General features: G+C 48.8%; 5 protein-coding genes across 6 annotated transcripts; 3 read left to right on the forward strand and 2 right to left on the reverse strand.

The window, feature by feature from the left end:
• Nucleotides 1–1,882: 1,882 nt before the first annotated feature.
• Nucleotides 1,883–6,424, forward strand: LOC101061304 (SH3-containing GRB2-like protein 3-interacting protein 1). Its single transcript, XM_029830842.1, has 13 exons — nt 1,883–2,290; nt 3,384–3,447; nt 3,516–3,561; nt 3,693–3,749; nt 3,833–3,890; nt 3,970–4,145; nt 4,249–4,260; nt 4,567–4,578; nt 5,154–5,178; nt 5,265–5,471; nt 5,561–5,635; nt 5,715–5,783; nt 5,855–6,424. The coding sequence occupies exons 1-13, from the start codon at nt 2,281–2,283 to the stop codon at nt 6,277–6,279; spliced, it is 1,236 nt and encodes a 411-aa protein (XP_029686702.1). The 5' UTR covers nt 1,883–2,280; the 3' UTR covers nt 6,280–6,424.
• A 4,230-nt stretch (nt 6,425–10,654) lies between these two features.
• On the forward strand, nt 10,655–13,536 carry dynlt5 (dynein light chain Tctex-type family member 5). Its single transcript, XM_003975814.3, has 5 exons — nt 10,655–10,794; nt 11,092–11,220; nt 11,298–11,389; nt 11,713–11,837; nt 11,910–13,536. Exons 2-5 carry the CDS (start codon nt 11,108–11,110, stop codon nt 12,111–12,113), a joined length of 534 nt encoding a protein of 177 aa, XP_003975863.2. The 5' UTR covers nt 10,655–10,794; nt 11,092–11,107; the 3' UTR covers nt 12,114–13,536.
• insl5b (relaxin family locus A type 2) lies at nt 12,280–12,691 on the reverse strand. Its single transcript, NM_001122867.1, has 2 exons — nt 12,502–12,691; nt 12,280–12,413 (listed from the first exon to the last, which is right to left on the reverse strand). The coding sequence occupies exons 1-2, from the start codon at nt 12,689–12,691 to the stop codon at nt 12,280–12,282; spliced, it is 324 nt and encodes a 107-aa protein (NP_001116339.1).
• A 90-nt stretch (nt 13,537–13,626) lies between the features above and the next one.
• Nucleotides 13,627–18,353, forward strand: mier1b (mesoderm induction early response 1b, transcriptional regulator). Of its 2 annotated transcripts, none has more exons than XM_011616639.2 (13): nt 13,627–13,711; nt 14,406–14,430; nt 14,748–14,896; nt 14,979–15,170; nt 15,250–15,376; nt 15,479–15,543; nt 15,652–15,724; nt 15,873–16,024; nt 16,169–16,250; nt 16,336–16,430; nt 16,517–16,644; nt 16,725–16,852; nt 16,938–18,353. In XM_011616639.2, exons 1-13 carry the CDS (start codon nt 13,703–13,705, stop codon nt 17,243–17,245), a joined length of 1,533 nt encoding a protein of 510 aa, XP_011614941.1. In that variant the 5' UTR covers nt 13,627–13,702; the 3' UTR covers nt 17,246–18,353. The 2 variants fall into 2 exon arrangements, with proteins under 2 accessions (XP_011614941.1, XP_011614942.1); XM_011616640.2 differs by having other exon boundaries at nt 13,628–13,711; nt 16,598–16,644.
• A 762-nt stretch (nt 18,354–19,115) lies between these two features.
• On the reverse strand, nt 19,116–22,269 carry LOC101079858 (UDP-glucuronic acid/UDP-N-acetylgalactosamine transporter). Its single transcript, XM_003975812.3, has 13 exons — nt 22,035–22,269; nt 21,462–21,495; nt 21,293–21,379; nt 21,163–21,230; nt 21,019–21,090; nt 20,881–20,949; nt 20,712–20,814; nt 20,549–20,641; nt 20,409–20,476; nt 20,258–20,336; nt 20,098–20,180; nt 19,977–20,029; nt 19,116–19,894 (listed from the first exon to the last, which is right to left on the reverse strand). Exons 1-13 carry the CDS (start codon nt 22,220–22,222, stop codon nt 19,884–19,886), a joined length of 1,008 nt encoding a protein of 335 aa, XP_003975861.2. The 5' UTR covers nt 22,223–22,269; the 3' UTR covers nt 19,116–19,883.
• Between the last annotated feature and the right edge of the window lie 451 nt (nt 22,270–22,720).

Consider the following 22,720-nt stretch of genomic DNA (forward strand, 5'->3'; position numbering starts at 1 on the left):
GCTCACTCAGCTGACATCCACGGGTCTCTGACTCCAGACCTTCTTCATGGCTGCGCAGCTCCTCACAGCTAAATGTCTCTTTGTTTTCTGTTCCACGAATAAGCAGTGCTGGAAGCAACACACCAGAGAGACTGCTGGTCAGTAAAGGGAAGACTAATAAGCTTATACTCACTTATTGTGCATTTGCGTCAAGTCGTTGCTTTATTTTCTTTTGCTTTTGAGTTCTTAAGTACTGTCAAATACTGCAGTAGCCTATAGTAAATTAGAGTATTATAATGAATCCAAATGGATAATTAGCTGCAAATATATACCCTTACACCTATGGGCTACAAAATATGTTAAATGAGCGTCCAAGAGGGTTTTATCAAGTCTCTTAATGGGTGACTTTAGGAGGCTTTGCCGCCTGTAGCTGTTCCCAGCGAGGAAAAGCCAAACCCAGCTGATCATCCGAGGATAAAGTGTGGACAGGCAGCGAGGTCACGTCGGGGCACTGCGGCCTACAGCCCTGCTGTCGCTCCGTCAGGCCCCTGACGATTCCCCGGGAGGGACAGAAGTGGCCTTTGTTGCCGTAAAAGGACAAACACAAGCTGATATGTGAGCCCGACAACCCTGCACAGGAAGGGCGACTCATTCAGCTGTCCCCATCTGCCCTTTTAACCAAGGATTATTGGCAGATATCCCTTCCTACGGTCGCTCAGCCGAGCCCAACCACCCTCCAGAGCTGGCAGAACCCCCCCGCTAGGCGGCAGTGTCGGCCCACGCTGAGTGGAGTTATTCCAGGATTCCAAGAGGGAGAAAAGGGTGATAAAAGCTGTAATGCACAAGTTTTATTATCACGGCAGAGTTCATGTGAGCAGTATATACAGTATATAAATCTCATAAATCCCTTGAACTTTATTGGTCTGCAATTTCCCCCCTCAGACATGTTCAGGAGGTTCAGGTTTGCCACATATCTGGCCCCCACCAAGTCATCCCTCGCTTTAAAGCTCCACACCCTTCCCTCCGTCTGCTCTGCCCTCCTCTGCTAATCCCCAGTTGCCGTGACCTCTGACCTCTGCCTGGCTCAGGGAGGCACACGTGAGCAGCCAGGTAAGCCCATTAACAGTTGGACACTCCAGGACGTCCAAACAAGAAGCATAAAACAGTGCATGTTTCTGCATGTTTCAGGGGGGAGGCGGCCGTCCCTCTGAGCCCATCCTGCCCGGATGCAGCCGGAAGGTGCCGGCGCCCCCGGAACGCCGCGGCCTTTCCTCCAAGTGTAAACTCCTCTTGCGTAATGGCATTAGGAAGAGCTTGTCCTCAGGTAGTGTCTTGCTTTCAGGCTCAAGAGCGGCGCTCCTCCCCCAGCCAGTGTGTCCTGATTACAGCTGACAGTGGATGCTCTGCCGTCATGGACACACTGTTGGGAGGATTTGAGAGAATGGAAACCCCCCCCCCGCAGTTAGGCACAACAGACATTCCTCGGAATATTTGTCCAGCTTCCTCGTTGTTATATTTAAAGGAAAGAGTGTTTTCATGAAATCTTCCTGTTTTCTGTTGTTGTTGTTATAATGCTGCAGCTTTCAAACCTCCAAAATTCCACTTTTAATCCTCATTTCTTCCTCCATCTCAGGACATTTTCCCTCCTTTATAGATTTTTTTCCCTTTCTGTGTGGTTGATTTCACTTTAAGGACCCCCGATGTGGGTAAAGTTGGATCCTCAGATGATCCATAGGTTAAAGGAGCCTCTCGTTGTCAGGTTAAACGTTCCGAGACTTTGAATATTTGCATTTATTTCTAATATCGCTGTTTGAGTCTCACCCGCTCCAGAGGTGACGGCAGCGTCAGGGGATGGCAGTCACGTGACGTGACATCACCAGTCCTCCCACTCTTCCTCCTCCTCCTCCTCTCCACTCATCTCTGCCTCCCGGTGCCTCTCTGCCTTTCTTCCTCAGCATCCCCCGCCTTGATGGCGTGCGTCTCAGCCGCTCGGGCGTCCGGGGCCTAACGGACCACCCTCCCCCTGCCCGAGCTTCCCCCCCCCTCCCCCAGATCTGCTGCGTGATCCTCGGCTGCGCCAGTCTCCCCGCGTCCTCTACCGCTGTCGCCGCCACGACCCACCTCCCCGTGCGGGTGTCTGGGAGTCGGGCCCTCGGGGGGTGGCGGGAATCGGGAGCATGCTTCGCTGGGGAGCCGCGCAGAAATAGCTATGCCCTGCCCCGGCATCCTCTAACTGGCTGGATCTGTCCGTTCCCGTCCACCTGCACACCAGAGGACGACGTAGGATGAAAATCTGCAGCCATGATGCAAGGTAAACCATCCCCGCACGCACCCATGCTTCCACCCCTCCGTGTCCTCGTCCTGCCCTCTCGCGTCCCCCCCGGGGGGGTATTTAATCCAGTGACTCCTAATGCTGTCCGATGATGGGAACCTCTCCGGTAAACACGGTCGCCATTGCGGCCGTGACATTCGGAGTGTGTGACACACACGCGTGTCAGGTGTCGAGGCGCGCCAGGAGAACCTGCGTGCACTGTCCGGCGGCTTCGCCTCATTTGTGGCCGTTTCGCTGCCCAGAATGAGCAGCCGGAGCCCCGCACGAACCGCGTCGGCGGAGCTGATTTACGCGGCCCCACGCTGGGCCTTTATGCCCTTTAAACGTGGCTAATGTGGGGTTATTATTAGCAGAAAGCCGCAGTTCGCCTCCGACGATCCTAGCAGCGTCCCCAGCTACACAGATGTCGCCCAGATGTTGCCCAGATGTAACCGCTGGAGTTAGCCTCGGCTCGCTAGGCTAGCAATTGTTAACTCAACTTTATGGTGTTAAATCTGTCATTAGTGCTGGAAAATCAATAAACAAGGGCATTTTGCAGTAATTATTGATGACAAACACCATTTATTTGTGTATTTGGTTTTATTAGTCTGTTTTTATTATATTATTAGTTTATGCACATCTCGGAAAATGCATGTTTGCTAGCTAAATCCATTTTGTTGTTGATCAAACCTGTTGGCCTTGGATGATTGTGATAACTGCAAAAAGATCATCAGAGGTGTCTGACATCTGTCTTCCAAGGAGGCCGTCTATAATTTCCATCATTTTGGGATTTATTTTAGACTTTTGTAACAATTTTATTCAACAAAATGCCCAGTCTGAACTCGAGGGCAGTTGGAACAAGCTTGCAGACGGATTCTACACGTGAAAAAGTTAGAATTAAAACGAACCACCACAACAGGAATATTATGAGCTGATCTCTCAGGAGCCGCCAAGTTGGTTAAATGGCTTAAAAACAACAATAAAATCTTTCGTTGTTTTCAAGATGAAAAGCTGCTCTTAACAGCAGAAAGGACTGTTTAGGTTTAAAATAAGATGTCTGACACCAAACTGTGTGTCCCCTCTTCCGCTACAGGACTGAAAAATCGAACGAGGAAAGTCCTGGGTTTACGAAAGAAGGACAAGGACGCCGACCCCGCGTGAGTGACTGTAACCTTAAAGGTGCTGACTCGGGGAAGTGACCCTCACCTGTTTTCATCCCTCACAGGAGCTCACCTGCCAGAGAAGGAAGCGGGAGCGGGAAGAGAGGAAGCGTAAGTAAGCCGAACAGGAAGTGGGTGAGAGGAAACGCCGTAGCGCCGCGCCGCCACTTCCTTCCAAACCGTTAGCACATTTTATGGAACGCGGCGGTTTTAGCGTTGACGCGGACGTTGTTTTATTGTAGAAAAAGGCCAATGGGGCGCCGAACGGTTTCTATGGAGAGATCGACTGGGACAGATATGTGAGTGTGGACGACTTAGCTTTAGTCCTGGACGCTGCTCGTCCAGACTGAGAGACATTTAACACCCCCCTCCCTCTTGCCAGGCTTCTCCGGACGTGGATGAAGAGGGCTTCAGCCTGCAGCCTGCGGACGAAGCCCATAATATCCTTTTCAGTTTTCGGGTGGAAAAAGTTCAGCGGCGAAGTCAAAGTGGACGACAGTGTCCTTGACGCGCGCCCACCAGCTTCCAGGGGGAAGGAGTTCTTCTCCTCCAGCGACTCCGAGGACGACGAGGACAGCAGGAAAAAGTTCAAAATCAGAATCAAGCCGCTGGTCTCGGACAGCGCCAAGTGCGTCCCCCCCTCCATGGACGAGCTGAAGGCCTCGGTGGGAGGCCTGGCGCTCTCGCCGTCCCTGGTGAGCGCCGCCCGTCAGCGTCCCCGCCGGCACCTTTGCACGTTTCTGTCTCACGTCTCCGTCTTCTCTTCTCTCCCCCACCTTCGCCCCCGTCACCCCGTAGAGGAGGAGTCCGGTAAGCCTCTCGATCATCATGCCGCGGCGGCGGGAGAATGCTAACGGTTGTCGGGGGGCAGCGTCTCCTCCCCACTTCCTGTTGACATTTTTAGCGGCACCTTTACTCGGACCCCTTTAGCAACGCGCTAACGCCAAACGGTGCAAACGTTTTGGACGGTGTCGCTACCGTCCCGTCTGGCGTTGCGTTGCTAAGGCTACGCGGTGCGAGTAAAGAGGTGTTTGCCTTCTTTAGTTGCCCGTTTGACTGATCTGTCACTCGCTCTCTGACCCAGGTCTGTTCTCTCTCCCTTTTTGCTGGTCTCAGAGACGCAGCCCGGTGAGTTTCCTCCAACACGCCCAGCAGGCCACGATTCCTCCCTCTGCTGCTTAACTTGTCTTTTAGGGTGGCAACACATTCTGATGCAGATAAATCTGGTGTTAAAGTGTGTGTGTGTGTGTGTGTGTGTGTGTGTGTGTGTGTGTGTGTGTGTGTGTGTGTGTGTGTGTGAGACTATTTCATTTCATGGTCCAGTGTCTAAGATTTGGGACGCTCGTAACCTCTTCCCGTCTGTTTTAAGAGACTCTGTGGTTGTCAGACAACGTTGATTTCTTTCCGGACGCATTGACAAGCATTTTTTCAAAGACATTTGTTGACGTATTTTGAAGTTAGGACTGGAATTTAAAAGCTTTTAAGTGATTTCATATAAGCAATCTCCCCAGAGCGTCGACGAAGCCTCGGCGTGTAGATAAATAAGATTTTAGTTACAAATCTTCAACACTGGACCTTTGAGAATCTTTAGTTCCTCTTCCTGGTTAATCATCTTAAAGTGACTTTTTTTTATTTGTCCTGCGTAATTTTCCCAACTCGACATCTGTGTCCTGGACGCATTTGGTTTGAATTCTATCTTCCAGGGGCAGATGAAAAGGAACCTTTCGTGTAAGTGTTTCACTTCCCGTCGTACTCAAACTCCTCTTAAGGGTCAGATCAAGAATCACAGGTGGTTTTCATTTTTTTCCTCGTAGGCGAGGAGATCGCTCGGCCCAGACGCTCCACCCCGACGGCGAGCCCTCTCCCTGACGCTCCGGGGTTTGTCGCCGCTCCGGATGTCAGCGCGGGGACGCGGCAGCAGGAACGGTTCAACCGGGAATCCGTGTTTCTCAGCGACGCGTCGCAGAACGTTCCCTCCTTCTTCCGCCTGCCGTCTGAGACCAGATACGCCAGATATGACGGTCCGTAGCCTTCAGGCAGGACGCCTGGGGGGCGTGGCGCCGAGTGGGGCTGACAGATGTGACCTTTGTTGTTTCTCTGTCGATCGCAGTCGTTCGCACGGACGTTTGGGGAGATGCGAGGCTCCGCTCCGAGTCGCAGCTGAGCCGCAGTTTCCCGACAGGAGGTGAGCCGCCGCGCTTCAGCGTTGAGCTTCTGCTGTTTCAGTGTTTCAGCTGCGCTTGTCTCCGCCGTCCATGTTGCAGCTCCTCCTCCTCTTCCTCCCAAGAACATCCCGTCCAGGAGCCACTACAGCTACACCTCGGAATCTGCGGGTAAATCAGGCGCGCCCGTCCCGCGCTTCCGTCCCCTCGATGTCAGTTTGACGGTCGCTTTGTCGTTGCAGCTGATCTGCCCAATGGGAGGGCGGCTCGCAGCTCCGCCCCCATCTACCTGAACGTGCTGTCCCCCGCCTCGTACCGGGGCTCGCCTGCCCCTGACCTGGACGACGTGTTCGGCCCCATGGACAGCCCACACACCAGAGAGGACACGGCCTCGCCCAGATGGGTTACTTTTGCGGAGGACAGGCCCCCACCACCAGACGAGCCTGCTCCTCCTCCTCCGCCAGACTCTCCTGCCCCAGACACGCCCTCCTCCACGCCCTCCTCCCCCTGCCTCTCGCCGGGGCCACCGCCCACTGAGCCGCCGCCTTCACCTCCGTCGTTTTCTCCCAGCTCCCCCCCTTCTCCGTTCTCGCCTGCAGACTCGCCCACCCCCATCGTGCTCGAACACCCTCCTCCAGATGAACCGGCCCCCCCCTCTGCCTCCTGACTTCTCCCCCTCCATCTCGCCCCCTCTGTGCCTCGAGGACGACACGATCGATGAGGAGGTGCTGCAGTTTGTCCAGTACTCTTCGTCCCCTGCTCCCGTCAGCCCCGTGCCCCCTCTGCCAGCAGAGCGGAGGTCTCCTCGGGTAGGAGTCACATCTCCCCTTGTTTTGGGTGGGAAGAGGACTCCAGAGGGGACGTTTCTCCGAGACGATATCCCCGACTTTGTGGGATCGCCTAGAGAGCTGACGCCAAGCTTCAGAGGAACGCCGCCTCCTCTTCCTCCAACCACCTACAGATCCATCATGTCTTCACCGGGCCCCCCCTCTGGCAGTAGTGAGTAATTAAATATTTATGCAGCCTTTCCTTATTGCCAACAAAATGTTGCAACCTAAAATTATTTATTTCAGATATTTGTGGAAAAATTACTATGGATATATACTGACATCTAGTGGCAAAAGTGCGTACTACCGTTTTCCCCCTGAAAACAGTTCTAACCAGAACCGTGTTGGCCTTTACTGCAGACCCCTCATCTCCAGCCCGGGCTACCACACCTCAGTCTCGGGGCAGTCCCGTCCCTCCACCTCCTCCCCCTCGGCCATCCTCTAGACCAAAACTGCCTCCCGGGAAACCCCTCACAGATCTGGTAAAAATGCTTATTATCAGGTTTAGAATGCTGACTGTCATCCTCTATCATCATTCTCAATGTTGTAGTTTTTATAACTGTAATTAGAACGGGCGTTGTGTTGTCTGGGTTCCAGTCCCGCTCCTTCAGTCCCCCGATTTCGGGCAGCCCTCCACCTTTTGCCCCTCTGGCTCGGGCAGAGAGCACTTCGTCCATCTCCTCCATCACCATACAGAGTGCAGCGTCCACTCCGACCTTAGGAAAGGACCTCCACACATCCACAACAGGTAATCGACCCTGCTCCTCATGTTTTTCTTCTTCATCCTCATGTCTTACTGTGTCTGTCACTCATCTTCGTGTCCTTCACGGTTCTCTTCTGCACATCGTGTGTCTGCACATTTAGAGGCGTCGCAGCCTCTCGTGTGGTTTGACCATGGCAGGTTTTATTTAGCTTTTGAAGGTGAGTTGACCACTTGTTCCACTAGTATATGGACCCAATGTCCTTCTGTCGAACGCTCCCCTGTCCCCTGTGCAGAATTCATAGCTGAAGATTAGGATACAGAGGACGAGAACAGTTGTGGATTGTGTTTAATGTTTGTCCCTCTCCAGCAGGATGCTCCAGAGGACCCAGTCCCATCACCATGGGACCACAGGACACTTTGCCAGTGGCAGCTGCTTTCACCGAAACCATCAATGCCTATTTCAAAGGCGCAGATCCCAGCAAGTAAGCTTACATTTCCTTGTTCAATGAAGCTTAACAACCACAATATTCCTGCTCTTGTGTGACTTTTCTTTGCTTTCTGTCCCTCCTGGTGTCCCAGGTGTGTTGTGAAAATCACGGGAGAGATGGTGTTGTCCTTCCCAGCAGGGATAACCAGACATTTTTCCAGCCACCCGACTCAACCCGTCCTCGCGTTTAGCATCAGCAACTACAGCCGACTCGAGCAGGTCCTCCCCAACCCACAGCTGCTGTGCTGGTGAGCGCACTTCCAGCATGTCCAGGCTTGGACCTTTGCGTGCACCTTTGTCAATCTGTGTCGATATTACCGATTGAATATTCCCAGTGAACCCACGACGGAGAGCTTGGACACCAAGGAATTCTGGGTGAACATGCCGAACCTGATGAGCCATTTGAAAAAGGTTGCCGAGCAGAAGCCGCAGGCGACTTACTACAACGTGGACATGATCAAATACCAGGTCTGGAAGATCAGATCCCTCTTCCTCTTGTGTTGACGCTGCCTCTCACCGGCGTCTCCTTCCGTACGTGTCAGGTGTCGGCGGCGGGCATTCAGTCCACGCCTTTGAACCTGGCGGTGAGCTGGCGAGGCGACGCTGCCAGCACGGATCTTCGAGTAGATTACAAATACAACACCGAGGCCATGGCAGCTCCCGTTCCACTACATGACATCCTCTTCCTGGTTCCTGTCGATGGAGGCGAAGCCAAAGTCCAGGCCATGGTCCCGCCCGCCACCTGGTAAGAGCCGCGGCGCCGATATTGAAACCCGGGTGTGCACGAATTCTCTAACGCAGAATTACGCCTGTCAAAGGAACCCAGAGCAGCAGACGATACAGTGGAGGATCTCCAGCCTCTCTCATAGGTCTGAAAACGGAGGTGAGGCTCCTTCTGGTGTTTTATTGAGTCTGATAATCCAACGCAGACACACTCACCTGCGTCCGTGTCCCACAGGAGTCGGCGCCCTTCTGGGCCGGTTCCAGATGACAGAAGGTCCCTGCAGACCGTCGCAGCTCTCGGTTCAGTTCACAAGCGAGGGCAGCACGCTTTCGGGCTGCGACATCCAGCTGGTCGGGACCGGCTATCGGTTATCGCTGATCAAGAAGAGATTCGCCGCAGGTCAGTCTGAGCCTCAGTGTTTGCGTCCACGTCCGCCAGCGTTCGCGCGCTCTCACCGTTCGCTTTGGCTTCGCAGGGAAATATCTGGCGGACAATTAGCAAAGCCGGCCGGGATCGGGACGAAAAGACCCGCTGGCTTCTTACGACTGTGAAGATGGCGGATCCACGTGGCGTTCAGCATCGCGTTCAGCAGGTCGGCTGCTGGCGAGTTTATGCAAGTAAATAAAAATCATTAGTTTTGTGCACTCGGAACATTTATGGTCTTAAAATATAAGCGAATCCAGATGCTTTGTTCCTGTAAACAAAAATACGGATTCATACGGTGATCCAGCCTTACTTATTTATTTAAGTTTAATGTAAATGCACTGTAAAAGAGGATGTGAATAGATGAAATAATATTTAAAACAAGGTGGACAAGAGCGGTGCGTACAAAAGTGTGTGTTGTTTCTCTGCTATTCCATAGGGTATCTGATTTACACTGCCACCTTAAATATGATTTATTTCATTTTACCGTCGCTAGAGACGTCGTGCGTCCTGTTTAGGCAGCATTTGAAATGTGACACCTCCTTCTGTCAGCCTTGCGTCTTTAAATTGGATCAGCTCGCAGCTGAAAACGCCCCACGGGGCTGGTTTTGCATCATCAGGTTAAATCAATGGGGTTGCGTTTGCCTCATCCTAGAGCTGATGATAAGCAGAACAGCGACGGCGCGTGTTTTTAAAAAAGGGGGAAAACTCAACGGTGACTGCGTTTCTGTCACGTTTCTGATGCGTGACCGACGGGAGCTGCTTCCTCCTCCGCTTATGTGGAATTTTAATGAAAATATGTGGGAAAGGACCTTAAGAGGAAGCCAGGGGTGAGTGCCATATGATGGACAGCAGGAAACGGAGCCGAAAAGGGTCCTGGGATGGAGAGAGTTGCCTTTAATGCTGCTTTGAACAAATCCCTTCCGAGGAAAGAAATCCCGGCGTCCTGTTTCATTTCCTCCCTTTTCCACCTCCTCCAATAGATGTTTTATCATTTTTAAAGCAATATTTAAAAATGTGAGTGTAAAAAGTGTACATAAAAGCCCCGTTTCAGACATTTCTCTGGATGTGTACTTAGGCGTCTGTTGTTTTTATCGGTGTCAGCACCCAGAACTAAGTTGTTGATAAGGTCACCAAACGCACCTCAGCTGTTACTTTTCACGTGGGTTTCTTGTGCAAAAAAAAAAAGTTACTGTGATGAATAGTTCCAAATGGTGCTGCGTGACATCTGCATTTATCCATCACCATGTTTTGCCAGTGCAGTACCGGTTTATCCATTTCAGTAAGGTCATGTGTTCCTGTATAACTGTAGTATGAGCGGAGGATTTTGCCTTCACCTGAACCTTCACTCTGTTTTGCTGTTGTTGCACCTCCAGAAACCTGTTGACAATAAATTCCACCTGCGTGATTCATGCATTCAATATTTGACATTCTCCAGTGTTTGACTTGCACTCAAACCACACGCTGCGTTTAACTGATAGGACAGCTCGTTGCTTCACGCCAACCCATATTTGAGCTGGTGTTGATCAAATTATAGGATGTTTTTTAGTTGACTCGCTGTTTTGAGCTTGTGTGTAATTTTTCCATTTGGTTTTTAAATAACAGGGAAAAATAAATTAGCAAAAATCAAATGTAATATTTTCTTTTGCCTTATGTTGAGTTTAAAATAAATCCTCTGTAGATTTGTTTTCTTCTGAACCGTTTTGCTGTTATTTAAACTCCACTACACACGATATATGCAAACATCTCATGCAACTTTCCCATCCAAAGATTTCCAAAGTAAATATATGAACAGACGAATATAATGTAATACCTGTTTTATTTGGTAATAAAGGAGAAAATCAAGACTTCCCTCTCGTTTTATTTATTTAAAGATCTCAAATAAACCAGAGAAATAGCAGCAGAAGCCCTCGCGCGCGGGGAGACACGCCCACCGGGTGCTGCGGTCGATCGTTGCCATGACAACAGCAAACCGGAAGTTTACCCATTTCTCTGCAGTCCAAGAAGTCCTGAGATCGGTAATAAATGTGCTGATTTAGTCATGTATTATTGCAGTTTGATTGGCTTTGCCGTTTAAATAAAAGTAACAAATTAAAGTTATAAATATATTTAACTGTTCCAGTTAGCGTACCTCTGTTAGCATTGCAATAAACCGAAACTATGGCAGTAACGTGATTGGTATGTGTGTACACATTACCGCTGTCAAAGGGTTAAAATCTTTTATCAGATTAATCACGCTCACGCGTTAATTTCGACAATTTTAACATTGGTACACCTCAAGTCCTTATATCCAGTGTGTAATTCTTTGAAATAAGGCAAGCGCAGGAGGCCATGTCAGACCCACAGAAAGAGAAGGTCCATGGACGGGAGAAAAAGACAGGCAAGGCGCCTTCAGAGGCGAGTCACAGTCTCCGAGGCAAAGAAACAGCTGGAAGGACCAAGGAGTGAGTAGATACAACCTGCAAAAACTGTGTTTTCTGTGTGTGAAGGGGAGTTTTGCATGTTTTGCCCTGCCTTTCAGCTCCATCAGTACCGTCTCGTACTTAGATGAAATGGGGCATCATGACGAGCACCCTCGCCTGGCTGTAACCATGGAGAACACCTACCAGTTGGGTGAGACAGAATTACAAGTATTTGCACACACACCACTTAGTGCTAGTGAATTTGACCTCTATACAACCCATCCTTTACACACCAGTAGTGAACACACACACACCAGGTGCAGGAGCAGTGGGTGGCCCAGCGAGGGCTTTTGGGATTGGGTGCCTTGCTCTGGGGCACTCCAGCCCATTTGAACCAGTCCTTTTCCTCTGAGCCATGACCTGCCATGAGATGACCTTCACCTTTGGTCACTACATCAACATCTACGGTTTAAGCGGGACACATTTGATACCAGCGTCTCTTTCCGCTGGTTTTCTCTGTGTTTTGCGACGCAGGACCGCACAAGCGTTTCCCTGTTGCCGCTGCCACGGACATACTGAAGGACGTCCTCACCAGTTACCTCCAGGAGGAGAAGTATGAAGTAGAGTGGTCACAAAAAATGACAAAAACGCTGTGCGAGGTAAGCGAGTCTCACAAACGTTACGGGGCAGCAGCGTTTGAACCCCATGGAAGCTGACCGTCCCCCCGACAGGTGATCAGAGCCGGCATAAAGGACCTGCTGATTCCCAGATACAAGATTGTTGTCCTGGTGCACATCGGCCAGCTGAGTGGACAGAGCATGCAGGTCAGCAGCCGCTGCCTGTGGGACGCGTCCAGTGACACTTCTGCTTCTTACGTCATCAAGAACAGCTCCCTGTTTGGGGTGGCCAATGTTTACGCTGTTTATTATGAGTGAACCCACCAGGTGCCCTTAATTTCCACACTGTATTTTAGCTACATACATTCAGTTGGAAAGAAAAGAAAGGTTTGCAAGTTTGCAGTATTTTTTTATTTATTTTTTTCCTCATAATCAATGAATCACACTAACTCCACAATTGTTCCAAATGAACAAATTTGAAGTTCTAGCAGAGCATGAAGAGGTCGCTCATTTGACAGCCTAGATCGCAGCACACCGACATCAGCGCCTGTCTTTGGTCTCGCCATCGGCGGTCCATTGCTGGCACAGCTGTTGTCCTCAGCCTTGGATGTCTGTTACCTGCCAGGAGGTTTTAATCTACGTTAGCACGAGTGCAGAGACCTTTAGGCCCCATAATGCTGCACCTGGAAGGAACCTCTGTACTCACTGCTTTGCAAAGTCTCCTCGTCCGCTGTCACTCTTTTCCACCGGGAGCCTCCGCAGGCATACACCACCGCCCGCAGAAACGAGCGGCCGCACAGCTTCACCATGTCTGCGTTGTGCTGAGTCTCAGCCAGCGCCGCACACAACACACACAGCAGCGTAGTGAGCAGTAGAAGGGGTCTCATGTTGTTCATTTCTACACAACACGTGCCCCAGCCAACCCTTTTATTTAGGTCCTATGGTGATGTCACACACCTACGCCCCCGAAAGGTGATTCCTCTGGAAATGGTGTGCATGATCATTGGTAATCACCGTGGGCTTTTAATGGCGGATGTCGCTCCGGCCATTTGGCCCATGTGTGTGGGAATCTAGGCCAGTATTATGTCATGTTTAACCACATTTTCATAAACATTAAAGGGTAAAGGATGGCTCTTTTGTGTGCAACCTGCAAGGGTTTTATGACTGTGTTTTTAACAAAGTGTTGCTTAATGGGTTTCCCAGGATAGCTGTCCTGCATCAGCCTGTGGTGATGGCTCTCTACATAGCAACATAGTAGAGCGTGGGCCTGCTATCATCAAGATAAATCTGTTCTTCCCAGAAGAGATGATGTCAAACGGTACACATACACAAATTAAAGTGGTCTATAGAGCTGCCAAATAAAGGCATTAGGTCGCCGTGCAGGTCCAAATCAAACTTCAGTTTGCATTATAAATAGGATTCCCTGCTAAAATAAACTTTGAGTCTTTTTTTTTTTAGCCTCCTAGAACTTAATCTATTCATCTAATCTAATCTATTCACCATCTATGTTGTCCCATGTTTTCTGAACACATTTCATTAAGTTATCACATTTTGAAAAACATTTATATGATTTTGATTCTCTGTGCTCAGGATTGCTGTTTTGACACTCGCTGTTTTAATATAAATGCTATTTTTTTTAAAAAGTATTTAGGAAATGTAGGTAGCATAGCGGATATTAATTTTATTTTTTACCTATTTTTTCCCTTAACAATTTGTTTCAGAAATCCCTTAACTTCCCGTCAGTTTTTATCAATAATATTTGTATTCGATCGAATAAATCGGGAATAATAAAAACTTTATTAATTAGCGTTAACAAGCTGTCCTCGTGCTAATAGTTCTTAGTGGGCGGGGCTCTATATCCGGGAACTACGGCTGACCCATGACGTCACCCCCGCAGGATCGCAAACATGGCGGAGGTAAGAAAGTGAAATAAATACTGTATTTGGGAAAAACATTTTACACCGCAAGATAATAAGTTTAGTCGAACACCCGCAACGTTTATTTGCTGTAGGTTTAACGCGCAGAACTAACCGCACAGGTTTAATACAAACAAGCCAGTTCTTGGCGCAAACATGAATTATAAACTTCTGATTTAGCTAACATTAGCCGCCTAGCCTGACGGAGGCTAGCTGTAGCATTATCGTTATACTTGGCGGTTCCGTTTAAGAGGACTTCACTTTCCAAGTTTACGTCTTTACTCAGTCATTGTAGTAGATTAACCTTCGGGATATTTGGGCCGTTGTTGAAACGCCAATTACCAGCGATTGCCGCGAAGCCCAAATTTGAGCGCATTAGCTATAAATAAAAACAATTAGCTTTGTAATCTAACGTAAATTAGCCGACTGGGGGGAATAAACGCCCGGTTGATGGCGTGTTTAACCGTCTAACACCTCCACACCTGCTGTTCGGGACATATAGCTGCGATTTCCAACGGAAGCCTTTGTTTCTGTTGGATGTTCCAGCCAGATCCAGGATCGGGCGCGCTTTTTCTTTACTCTTTTCCAGTCTCCTCCCTGCAAGATCCAAAGTTCTCTTGACTGTGATTCATTAAAAATGTATTCTTTGCAGCCTCTGGTTAACGTCATTCTGTCCCTGTTTTCCCTTTTGCAGCCCTCCCTCGAGAATGCGAGCCCAGGTACACCAACTTTTCAGCTTTTTAAGTTGATGATTGCGACTGAATTGGAATGCTACAGTTCACACATTAATGCTTAGTTATTAAATTCTCTTTTTTTGGTAGATTTTAACACTTTCAATTTTGGCAGAGCAATGTATATTTGCGATGACTGCATAATAGTATGATTGCTTTAACATAAAAATGTTGAAGGGCCCTCAAATCTCATGGGTCAAACTAAAACAGAGTCTCTCTGCCTTCACAAACACAATTTCCAAGAGCAAGAAGCTGCACAATCCAGCAACATCCCTTAAGGCCAGTGGGTCTGTGATATTTTGTAGGAGGTTCAGCAGGTTCCGATGACCATGACTTTGAGCCATCTGCAGACATGCTTGTGCACGACTTCGATGACGAACGCACCCTGGAGGAAGAGGAATTGTTGGAAACGGCAGACGAGACCAACGCCAATGAGATTGAGGACCTTGAAAGAGTGAGTTTCGGGCTCCTGAACTGAGGCTCTTCACCATTAATTACAGGTCGCTTGTTGGGTCTGAGCTCTTTTATCCAAACAGGAAGGAGAGATGCCCATTCTTGAACTACTGAATATGTACGGTTATGGTAGTGCTTCACCTCCTGATGAGGATGAAGAGGAGGAAGAGGAAGAACCGGAGGAAGAAGAGGATGAGGATGAAGACGAGGATGAGGAAGAGGACCTCGACAATGACGAAAGCAGCAGAAGTACTGGCGAACTGAAGAGAAGTGAAGTATGTTGACGTTTGTAAAGACTAGCTCACTGCCCCCACAGCGATATTGACCTCTTACCTGTTTTGTGTGTGTTTCCAGGGAGAAAGTGTGAAGAACTCATCGGGAACAGATGAAGTCCAGGCCGCCGCTGGGGGTCGCACACGCTCGGTCCGATCTTTGGGCACAGCGGAGCTCATTCGTCCTCAGAGGCTCAAGTACTTTGAGAGTATGTTGCCATCTCATCGTATTTACTTTCATTGGACATTGTTGTTTAATCATGTTGTTTTTATTTATTAGAGAACATTAAATTTATAAGTTCTTCTCTCAGGTAACGATGCAGAGGAAGAATCGGACGAAGACGAGGACTATGTTCCCTCAGAAGACTGGAAAAAGGTCAGCGCAGTCACCGTTTATCTGAACATGTCACCAGAATCTTTGATTAAGAGTTGATTATGGCCCAGTCGTGTATTGATCAGCTGATCTGTATTGATTCCCCAACAGGAGATCATGGTGGGTTCCATGTATCAGGCAGAAACTCCTGTCGGCCTGTGTAAATATAAAGACAATGAAAAAGGTAACCAAGCAACCAGGAGTCGTCTGAGTTCCCAGACAGATTCTTGATCAACTTCATGATAACTATTGGTTCTTGTGTTCATAATTGGTCCATAATTATTACCTGTGCTTTTTTGATTGGCTGGTTGATGTATAAATTCTTCCCGTAGTTTATGAAAACGACGACCAGTTGCTGTGGAATCCCGAGTGTCTCCCTGAAGGGAAGGTGGTGGAGTTTTTAACGGAGGCGTCCAAGCGGACAGGCGAGGAGAGAGGAGTGGATGCCATCCCAGAGGGATCACACATCAAAGACAACGAACAGGTAATTGGGAATACATCAGTGCTGGGTGATTGATTGGCAGGTTTACTAATCATCAAATAAAACTGAAAGTATTGGGAGATGTTCCTACAAGATGAATGTCAGATGATGTGGAGGATAACTAAATTTGTCTCTTTGTCCCTGTAGGCCTTGTATGAACTGGTGAAATGTGACTTCAACACAGAGGAAGCTTTGAGGAGACTAAGATTTAATGTTAAAGCAGCCAGAGGTGAGGCGCATGTTTGTCCTGTTAGCATGTAAAGGCCTCAGCGTGGCTGAGTTACTGAACCACAAACCCTGGTTCTCCCTGACAGAGGAGCTGTCGGTCTGGACTGAGGAGGAGTGTAGAAACTTTGAACAAGGACTGAAAGCTTATGGGAAAGACTTTCACTTAATACAGGCCAACAAGGTAAGATTTCTCTGTTGTGTTGTCATAAATCTCCCCACATAATGGTAATAATGCTTATTTCATGTCTGCTGAATTAAATCTTTCAGGTGAGAACTAGATCTGTAGGAGAATGTGTGGCCTTTTATTACATGTGGAAGAAGTCTGAGCGTTATGATTTCTTTGCACAGCAAACCAGACTTGGGAAAAGGAAATACAACCTCCACCCCGGCGTCACGTAAGTCTTTTAAAAGGTAGAAATCCACGCGCAGAGGCGGGTTTGTGCGTGACGGTTTGTGCGCCGCTGTGTTTCCTCAGAGACTACATGGACAGATTACTGGACGAGACGGAGAGCGCGGCGTCCAGCAGGGCGGCGTCGCCTCCACCCACCACCTCCAGCAGCAGCGCCAGCCACTCAGAGAGGGAAGACGGCAGCAGTCAGAACGGTGAGAACCTTTGATCAGCTCCATGGAGACGCTTTCAGGGTTCTCCGGTGTGGACCTGCGCCCTCATCGGCTTCTCCTTTTCCAGGTGTTGTTAGCCACCCTGCTGACAGCGCTCCGGTGAAACCAACCAATCCGGCGAAACCCGACTTGGTTCAGTCCAACGGCCCCTCTCATGCAGCAGAGGAGGCTCCTCCCACTCCAGTTGAGGACAAGAACTCCAATGGATGCAGCCAGACGGGTGCACCCAGCCACGACCAGAACGGTTCTATAGAGCCCAGCACAGACACGAAGGAAACAGAACCGGCGCAGGAGAGGCCGGCCAAAAAATGCAGGCTGGACGCGGAACCGTTGGGCCAAAGCGAGGCGGAACCCTCCAGAAAGCAGGACAATTGACAGACTCCGCCCTCCCCCATGTGGACTGGTGGAACTCTTCCTGACACGCTCTGGTGGGCGAGGTCGGGGGCTGACGAGCACGAGTAGAGACTCGCTCCCGAATAAGCTCAAAGGTCACTGGAACCCGCCGCCGCTCCTCGAGGAGGCGCCGCTTTGCCTCCCAGCTCCATCCATCTGCCTGCAGAGCTCATCCCAAAGCACCCCCCCCCCCCCCCCCCCATTCTTCCCCGGACAACCCATCGGCGACGTCTCGCCTTTCAGCGTTTCCTTTTACTGTTTGTAACAAATCACCAGTGATATTTTTTTACGCAGATATTTATATTTTTAAACAAAATTAGAACTAATATGTAATGGCTGAAATCTAGCGGATCGGTTGGACAAAACCGGGCACCTTTTGAAATTTCGGGCATCAAAAATGCGACAAGATTAGGACACGTGAGGCCGCCGGCTGCTTTTAGATGATGGAGACTCTATCTTCTAGCTACACTTTGTATATTTCTCATCTTTCTGGCGGGAGGAGCGGTTTAGAACCAGAACCGCTGGCTCCTGGCGCCGCTCCAGCCTCTGATTGGTAAATAAACCGAAGGGTTAGCGCACTCGTAGGTTTGTTTGTGCGTAGCAGCTGACATCAGTGATGTCCTTTACTCTACAAGACGGCTGTATTTTTGGATTCCACCGTCAGTGCTTTGCTCCACTTCCTTTACGACAGGACGTTTTTGGGCTTTTATTTTATTTTTTTTAATGTAAAGTTTGTATAGGTTTCTTACTTTGAGCAGGTGGTACGTTCCGGTCTTCCTGCTCAGCTGTGCTTTATGTTGCTACGATGTGACCAGCGTCCGTCTCTCTCCGGCGCTCCCGTTTTCCGACTCCATTCTTATTTTGCTTTCCACGTTGTTTTTCCAGATCAGGCTGAACTCTCTTTTATTTGTACCCGAGCTCTGAATTCACAGTCGTTTGTGTCTTAATATTGATTGATTTACCTCCATTGACTGTTTTTTACCCTCTTCCCCTCTGTAAATGATCACATGAATAAAAATGGAGTGCATTCCAAGCCTGGCTATGAATGGAATAATATTAGCTCTATTTAATAAATATATTGATGAGTCTGCTTTGGTGTGAGTTCTGGTTGAGATTCAAACCACGTCTACGTTCTCCAGTCGAGAGGTGCACATGTAACTGATGGATGATTGTCAAGAATTAAGTTACAGGGTGGTGGCTCAGTCTGTAGAGAACCAGGCCTCAAAGCAGAGAGTTGCTGGTTCAAGCCCCAACCCAGACAAGACCTGAGAGGTGCCCTGGTAGTAGGGCAGGCAACACTCTTGTCCACCCTGGGTCACTGTAGAAGCATGGTGGAGCAACATCAGTGACCTAGACCTCCTGTCACAACACATCACCCAGATGACAAAAAAAGGATCCCAGTGGGGGGAGCCAAGGTGCTGCTTGGATTCAGGTTGAACATGACCCCCACCTGTCCATCCTTGTCAGATGGAGCAGGAGCTCAAGCCCACCTATGTCCAAAATTAAGTGGTACTGTTGTGTTAACATCAGTCCTCTACCACTTATCCAGGGTCAGGTCACGGGAGCAGCAGCCTAAGAAGAGAAGCCCAGACTTCCCTCTCCCCAGCTACCTCCTCCAGCTCATCCGGAGGGACCCCCAGGCGTTCCCAGACCAGTCGAGAGACATAGTCTCTCCAACGTGTCCTGGGTCTCCCCGGGGGTTTCCTACCGGAGGGACATGCCCTGAACGCCTCACCAGGGAGGCACCCAGGGGGCATCCTGACTAGATGCCCAAGCATCTAGTCCAGTGTTAACATTTCACTGACAAAAAAAAAAGTATTACAAAGACATTGTTCAGAATCAGCTAGCTATCAAAGATTGACTGGTTTTATTAAGTTATTAACGTCTCATACATTCCCTTAGCATTGATTCATTTGCCTGAAGAAGCCGAGCGTCCGTTCATCTCAACTTTATAGTCATTGGTCAGTTCCCACAATTTTGTCCTGCCTGCAGATAATCAGCATCTCTTTGGTTGAATAATAATAAAAAATTCCCATTAGAAGTGAATGCTTCTGTGACAAACCCAGAATCATTGATCAGGAGATGCAACCCCCCCCCCCTCCAAAACAACACTAACAGGATACTTTTCTTTGAATGTAAAGCTTGTGTAGGTTGTTACTTATTTTGAGCAGGTGGTCAACATGTTCTGGTCGTCCTGCTCAGCTGTGCTTTATATCCGCCTGTTCTTCCCTCCTCCATCCTCACTTTTGCTCTCCAAACATCTGACGTCTTTCCTCCAGACCAGCCCGAACACAGTGCGTTTTATTTTGTACTTTACATTAATGTCTGAACGCAACAAAAGCACTGACAATATTTCAAACTCTCCTTTTGACAGTTACCAATACGTTACGTTTTGGTCAGACTGATTTAATTAAAATAGGATGAATGCTTCAACATTACATTGAACTATATTTTTAAAAAAAATAGAATTTTACATTAAAAGCCCTTTATCTTGCTCAATATTAGAAATAAAAAACGTGCGGTAGAAATCAAGGTAAATCAACAAAAAGGTGATTGTAGTGACGAGGATACAGGTGGTTCTGCAGCGGACACACAAGGAGGTTCTGCTGGATTTCAGCTGCTACTTTGTTTCTGTTCAACACAGCAGAAAAACCCATCAAAAGGGGTTTCAAGTCATCAAAACGGGTCGACCACATTAGAGTCTGACGCTTACTCGTTTGCTCCTGCGTGAAGGTGATATAGGAGTACACCAGACTCCCGGCGATGCTGCGGGACACAAAACCAGTAAAGCCCGCTCCCACACCAGTAAAACCAGATCCAAATGAGGTTTTTACCTGATATTCAGGCCTAAGAAGTTGGTCCAGGTGAATATGTAGTCTCCTCCGAACGCCATCCCGATGTAGGTCACCAGGATGTTCTGCACACATCCACAACAGTCTCACACTGGGGGGGGGGGGGTGGGCGGGGCTGAAGGCGCGGCGTGACGGGACTCACCTTGATGCAGCCGATGATGGAGGTGGTCAGCGCCGAGTTGTGCTGCGTGCACAGCAGGATGGAGTACATCAGAACGAAGCTGCGCGACACAGGGAGAGCGATCACGCGAGAGCGCAGACAAAGCGGGAGAGGGCGAGGCTGCCGAGTTTACCCCATGATGCAGGACAGGGCAAACTGCGTCGCAAACATCGGATCTCGCCATCCGCTGTAGGCCAGACCCTGCAGCAAACCCAGCGGAGCATCAGCACACACACACACACACACACACACACAGATGCGAAAGAAGCTCACCACGTGGAGGTCACCGGAGTAGTAGGCGTACACCGTGGTCGGCAAAATCATGATCAAGGCGTTGTAATAGAGGAGCCCGTATTTACCCAGCTCCTGCAGGGTGGGGGGGGTTACTCAGGACTGACGTTTAGGGCGTGATGATGTGTTCAGGTGCTCCACTCACCTTGGAGTCCAGTTTCTGCTTCACGTACGCGCCGCTGGCCGCCGTCAAGATGTTGTTCAGCATTATGAAGGCGTAGCCCTCCAGGTCGAAGGCCAGGTCATCGCTGCCACACCAGAAACGTCACACAAACGCTCACAAATTTAAAACCACACGACTGTTGCAGCCTCACCTGGCGGCTACAAAAGCCCCGAAGATCATGGTGAAGACGGTGAGTTTAATGGATGTAGAGAAGCTTTTTCTGACGAGGAGAAATCAGGTGAAGTTACCAGATTCAGCAAACGTACATGTTTAATTTCCCTCCACCTACTTCAGCAAGACTCCTTCAAACACCATGGTGAGAAAAATACTGAACCTCCTCAGAACGGTGAACATGGGCAGACTAGGAGACAAGAGAGAACCTGATATTGGTGTTTCACATTAAGGCAGCTAGGTCTTATTTTGGTGCACAAACTTGAGTTTCTGCGTCCCGAACAGCCCTGATATTTGGTTCCCGACGTAAAGCAGAGGCAGGGGGAACATCTGAGGGGAAGACACAGGTGATGAGTTAGGGGGTCAAGTCCTCGCTGATGCGTGAGTCTCACCTTGCCTGGAATACTCAAATCCATATCTGGGAATGAGATGATTCCCAGCAGCTTCCCAGACCTCAGGACCACAATGGTGGCCAACATCTGCGGAAGGAAAGAGAGTCGGCAAACGTGTGTCCGAAAAAAAAGCCCATGAAAGATCTTAAGATGTGCGTGAGAAACTTACCTGGCCGATTCCGACGCATGTTGAAGACGGAAAACTGCAAAAACAGAGTCACAAAGTCTTGAAAAAGTCCAGGTCACGATAGTGAATAAATCATTCATATTCAAGTATATGTTTAAACTTATTAGAGTATATGATTAAACTTGCTCTTCTCATCCTCTCAACTCAGCAGCGCCTCCTAGTGACCAGGCGCGTTACCAAAACCATTAAAACATTATTAAACCCAACTTTGAATAAGTAAACGCGTCTATATCTGTTATTTCTACGTTTCAATCTTGTCTGCACGCACGTTTTTCTCCGTTATTTACTTGTTCTTGAACGCTTTCTGCTATATTCTATTGATTTGACCCAGTATATATATATGCACCATTTCCATCAATATACTTGACAGCTTAAGGAGTTTAAATTTAAAATAATTATTTCCTGGTCAAATTAACTTCTGGGAAATTAAGTGGGGAAAGAATGGCTTCCCAAGGCGTTGAAGTGGGACTTTAAAGGGTGCTCCTTACCCCTTGTCCCCGTTATTACAACACCTGCTGTCAAACATGATTAAAAGGTTGGTCTTTGAACTTTTACCTGTAGTTGGTTAGAACGCTTTTGTTGACAACGACGATGAGAAAAGAACTGAAGCCGTAAAATGCCGCCGCTAGCAGTTTGAAAAGCACCGTGGAAGAGTCGCCAGACGAGCCGGACTCAGAAGATGCTGCGTTCGGGGACACGTTTCGGTCGCCCGGGTTCTGCCGACGCCTGTGGACTCCTGCCATACTGGACGTCTGTTCCAAGCGGACCGACTTCCGCACATGCGCAGTGCATCCCCGGCGACACCGGAAGTGAGGGGAGGCGAAACATCTTTGATGAACTGCATGACGACGTCGTTTTGTTAATTAAAAACTTTCTATTTGGTAGAATTGTCAAGAAAAATCATTCGAAACCATGAGAGACTACCCGAAAATAAATAGGCCACGCATTGTCTCAGTAAATTGTCTCCCATCGCGCTCTACCTTGAACTGTCCTCGAAGAAATCTTAATCAGACTTGATTAAATCATGATATTCCAGAGAGCAAGGCTGGACTATAGTCATGAATCAGGTCGAAAAGAAGTTTATGTAGTGCAATTTTGGACCATGAACTACAGTACCCACAATCCTCGGCAGCATTGTTGGTGATTATATGGAGCCCAATCGTTGACTGTCAACAGGATACACTAATCAAACTACATCACAGTGCAGTTATAGGAAATAGATCAACCAGGAGGTAAACATT

Source organism: Takifugu rubripes, chromosome 22 (genome assembly GCF_901000725.2).
Source record: "Takifugu rubripes chromosome 22, fTakRub1.2, whole genome shotgun sequence".
In the NCBI taxonomy this organism is placed as follows: Eukaryota; Metazoa; Chordata; class Actinopteri; order Tetraodontiformes; family Tetraodontidae; genus Takifugu; species Takifugu rubripes.

Coding starts and splice junctions, on each gene's coding strand:
- LOC101061304 (XM_029830842.1), top strand. Junction 5,179..5,264: donor GATGAAAAGGAACCTTTCGT/GTAAGTGTTTCA, acceptor TTTTCCTCGTAG/GCGAGGAGATCGCTCGGCCC. Junction 5,784..5,854: donor CTACACCTCGGAATCTGCGG/GTAAATCAGGCG, acceptor TTGTCGTTGCAG/CTGATCTGCCCAATGGGAGG.
- dynlt5 (XM_003975814.3), top strand. CDS start 11,108: ATGTCAGACCCACAGAAAGAGAAGGTCCATGGACGGGAGAAAAAGACA. Junction 11,221..11,297: donor ACAGCTGGAAGGACCAAGGA/GTGAGTAGATAC, acceptor CCTGCCTTTCAG/CTCCATCAGTACCGTCTCGT. Junction 11,390..11,712: donor GGAGAACACCTACCAGTTGG/GTGAGACAGAAT, acceptor TTTGCGACGCAG/GACCGCACAAGCGTTTCCCT.
- insl5b (NM_001122867.1), bottom strand. CDS start 12,691: ATGAACAACATGAGACCCCTTCTACTGCTCACTACGCTGCTGTGTGTG. Junction 12,414..12,501: donor CGAGGAGACTTTGCAAAGCA/GTGAGTACAGAG, acceptor ACCTCCTGGCAG/GTAACAGACATCCAAGGCTG.
- mier1b (XM_011616639.2), top strand. Junction 14,431..14,747: donor CCTCGAGAATGCGAGCCCAG/GTACACCAACTT, acceptor GATATTTTGTAG/GAGGTTCAGCAGGTTCCGAT. Junction 16,645..16,724: donor AACCTCCACCCCGGCGTCAC/GTAAGTCTTTTA, acceptor GTGTTTCCTCAG/AGACTACATGGACAGATTAC.
- LOC101079858 (XM_003975812.3), bottom strand. CDS start 22,222: ATGGCAGGAGTCCACAGGCGTCGGCAGAACCCGGGCGACCGAAACGTG. Junction 20,642..20,711: donor AGCAGAAACTGGACTCCAAG/GTGAGTGGAGCA, acceptor CCCACCCTGCAG/GAGCTGGGTAAATACGGGCT. Junction 20,030..20,097: donor TTCTTAGGCCTGAATATCAG/GTAAAAACCTCA, acceptor TGTGTCCCGCAG/CATCGCCGGGAGTCTGGTGT.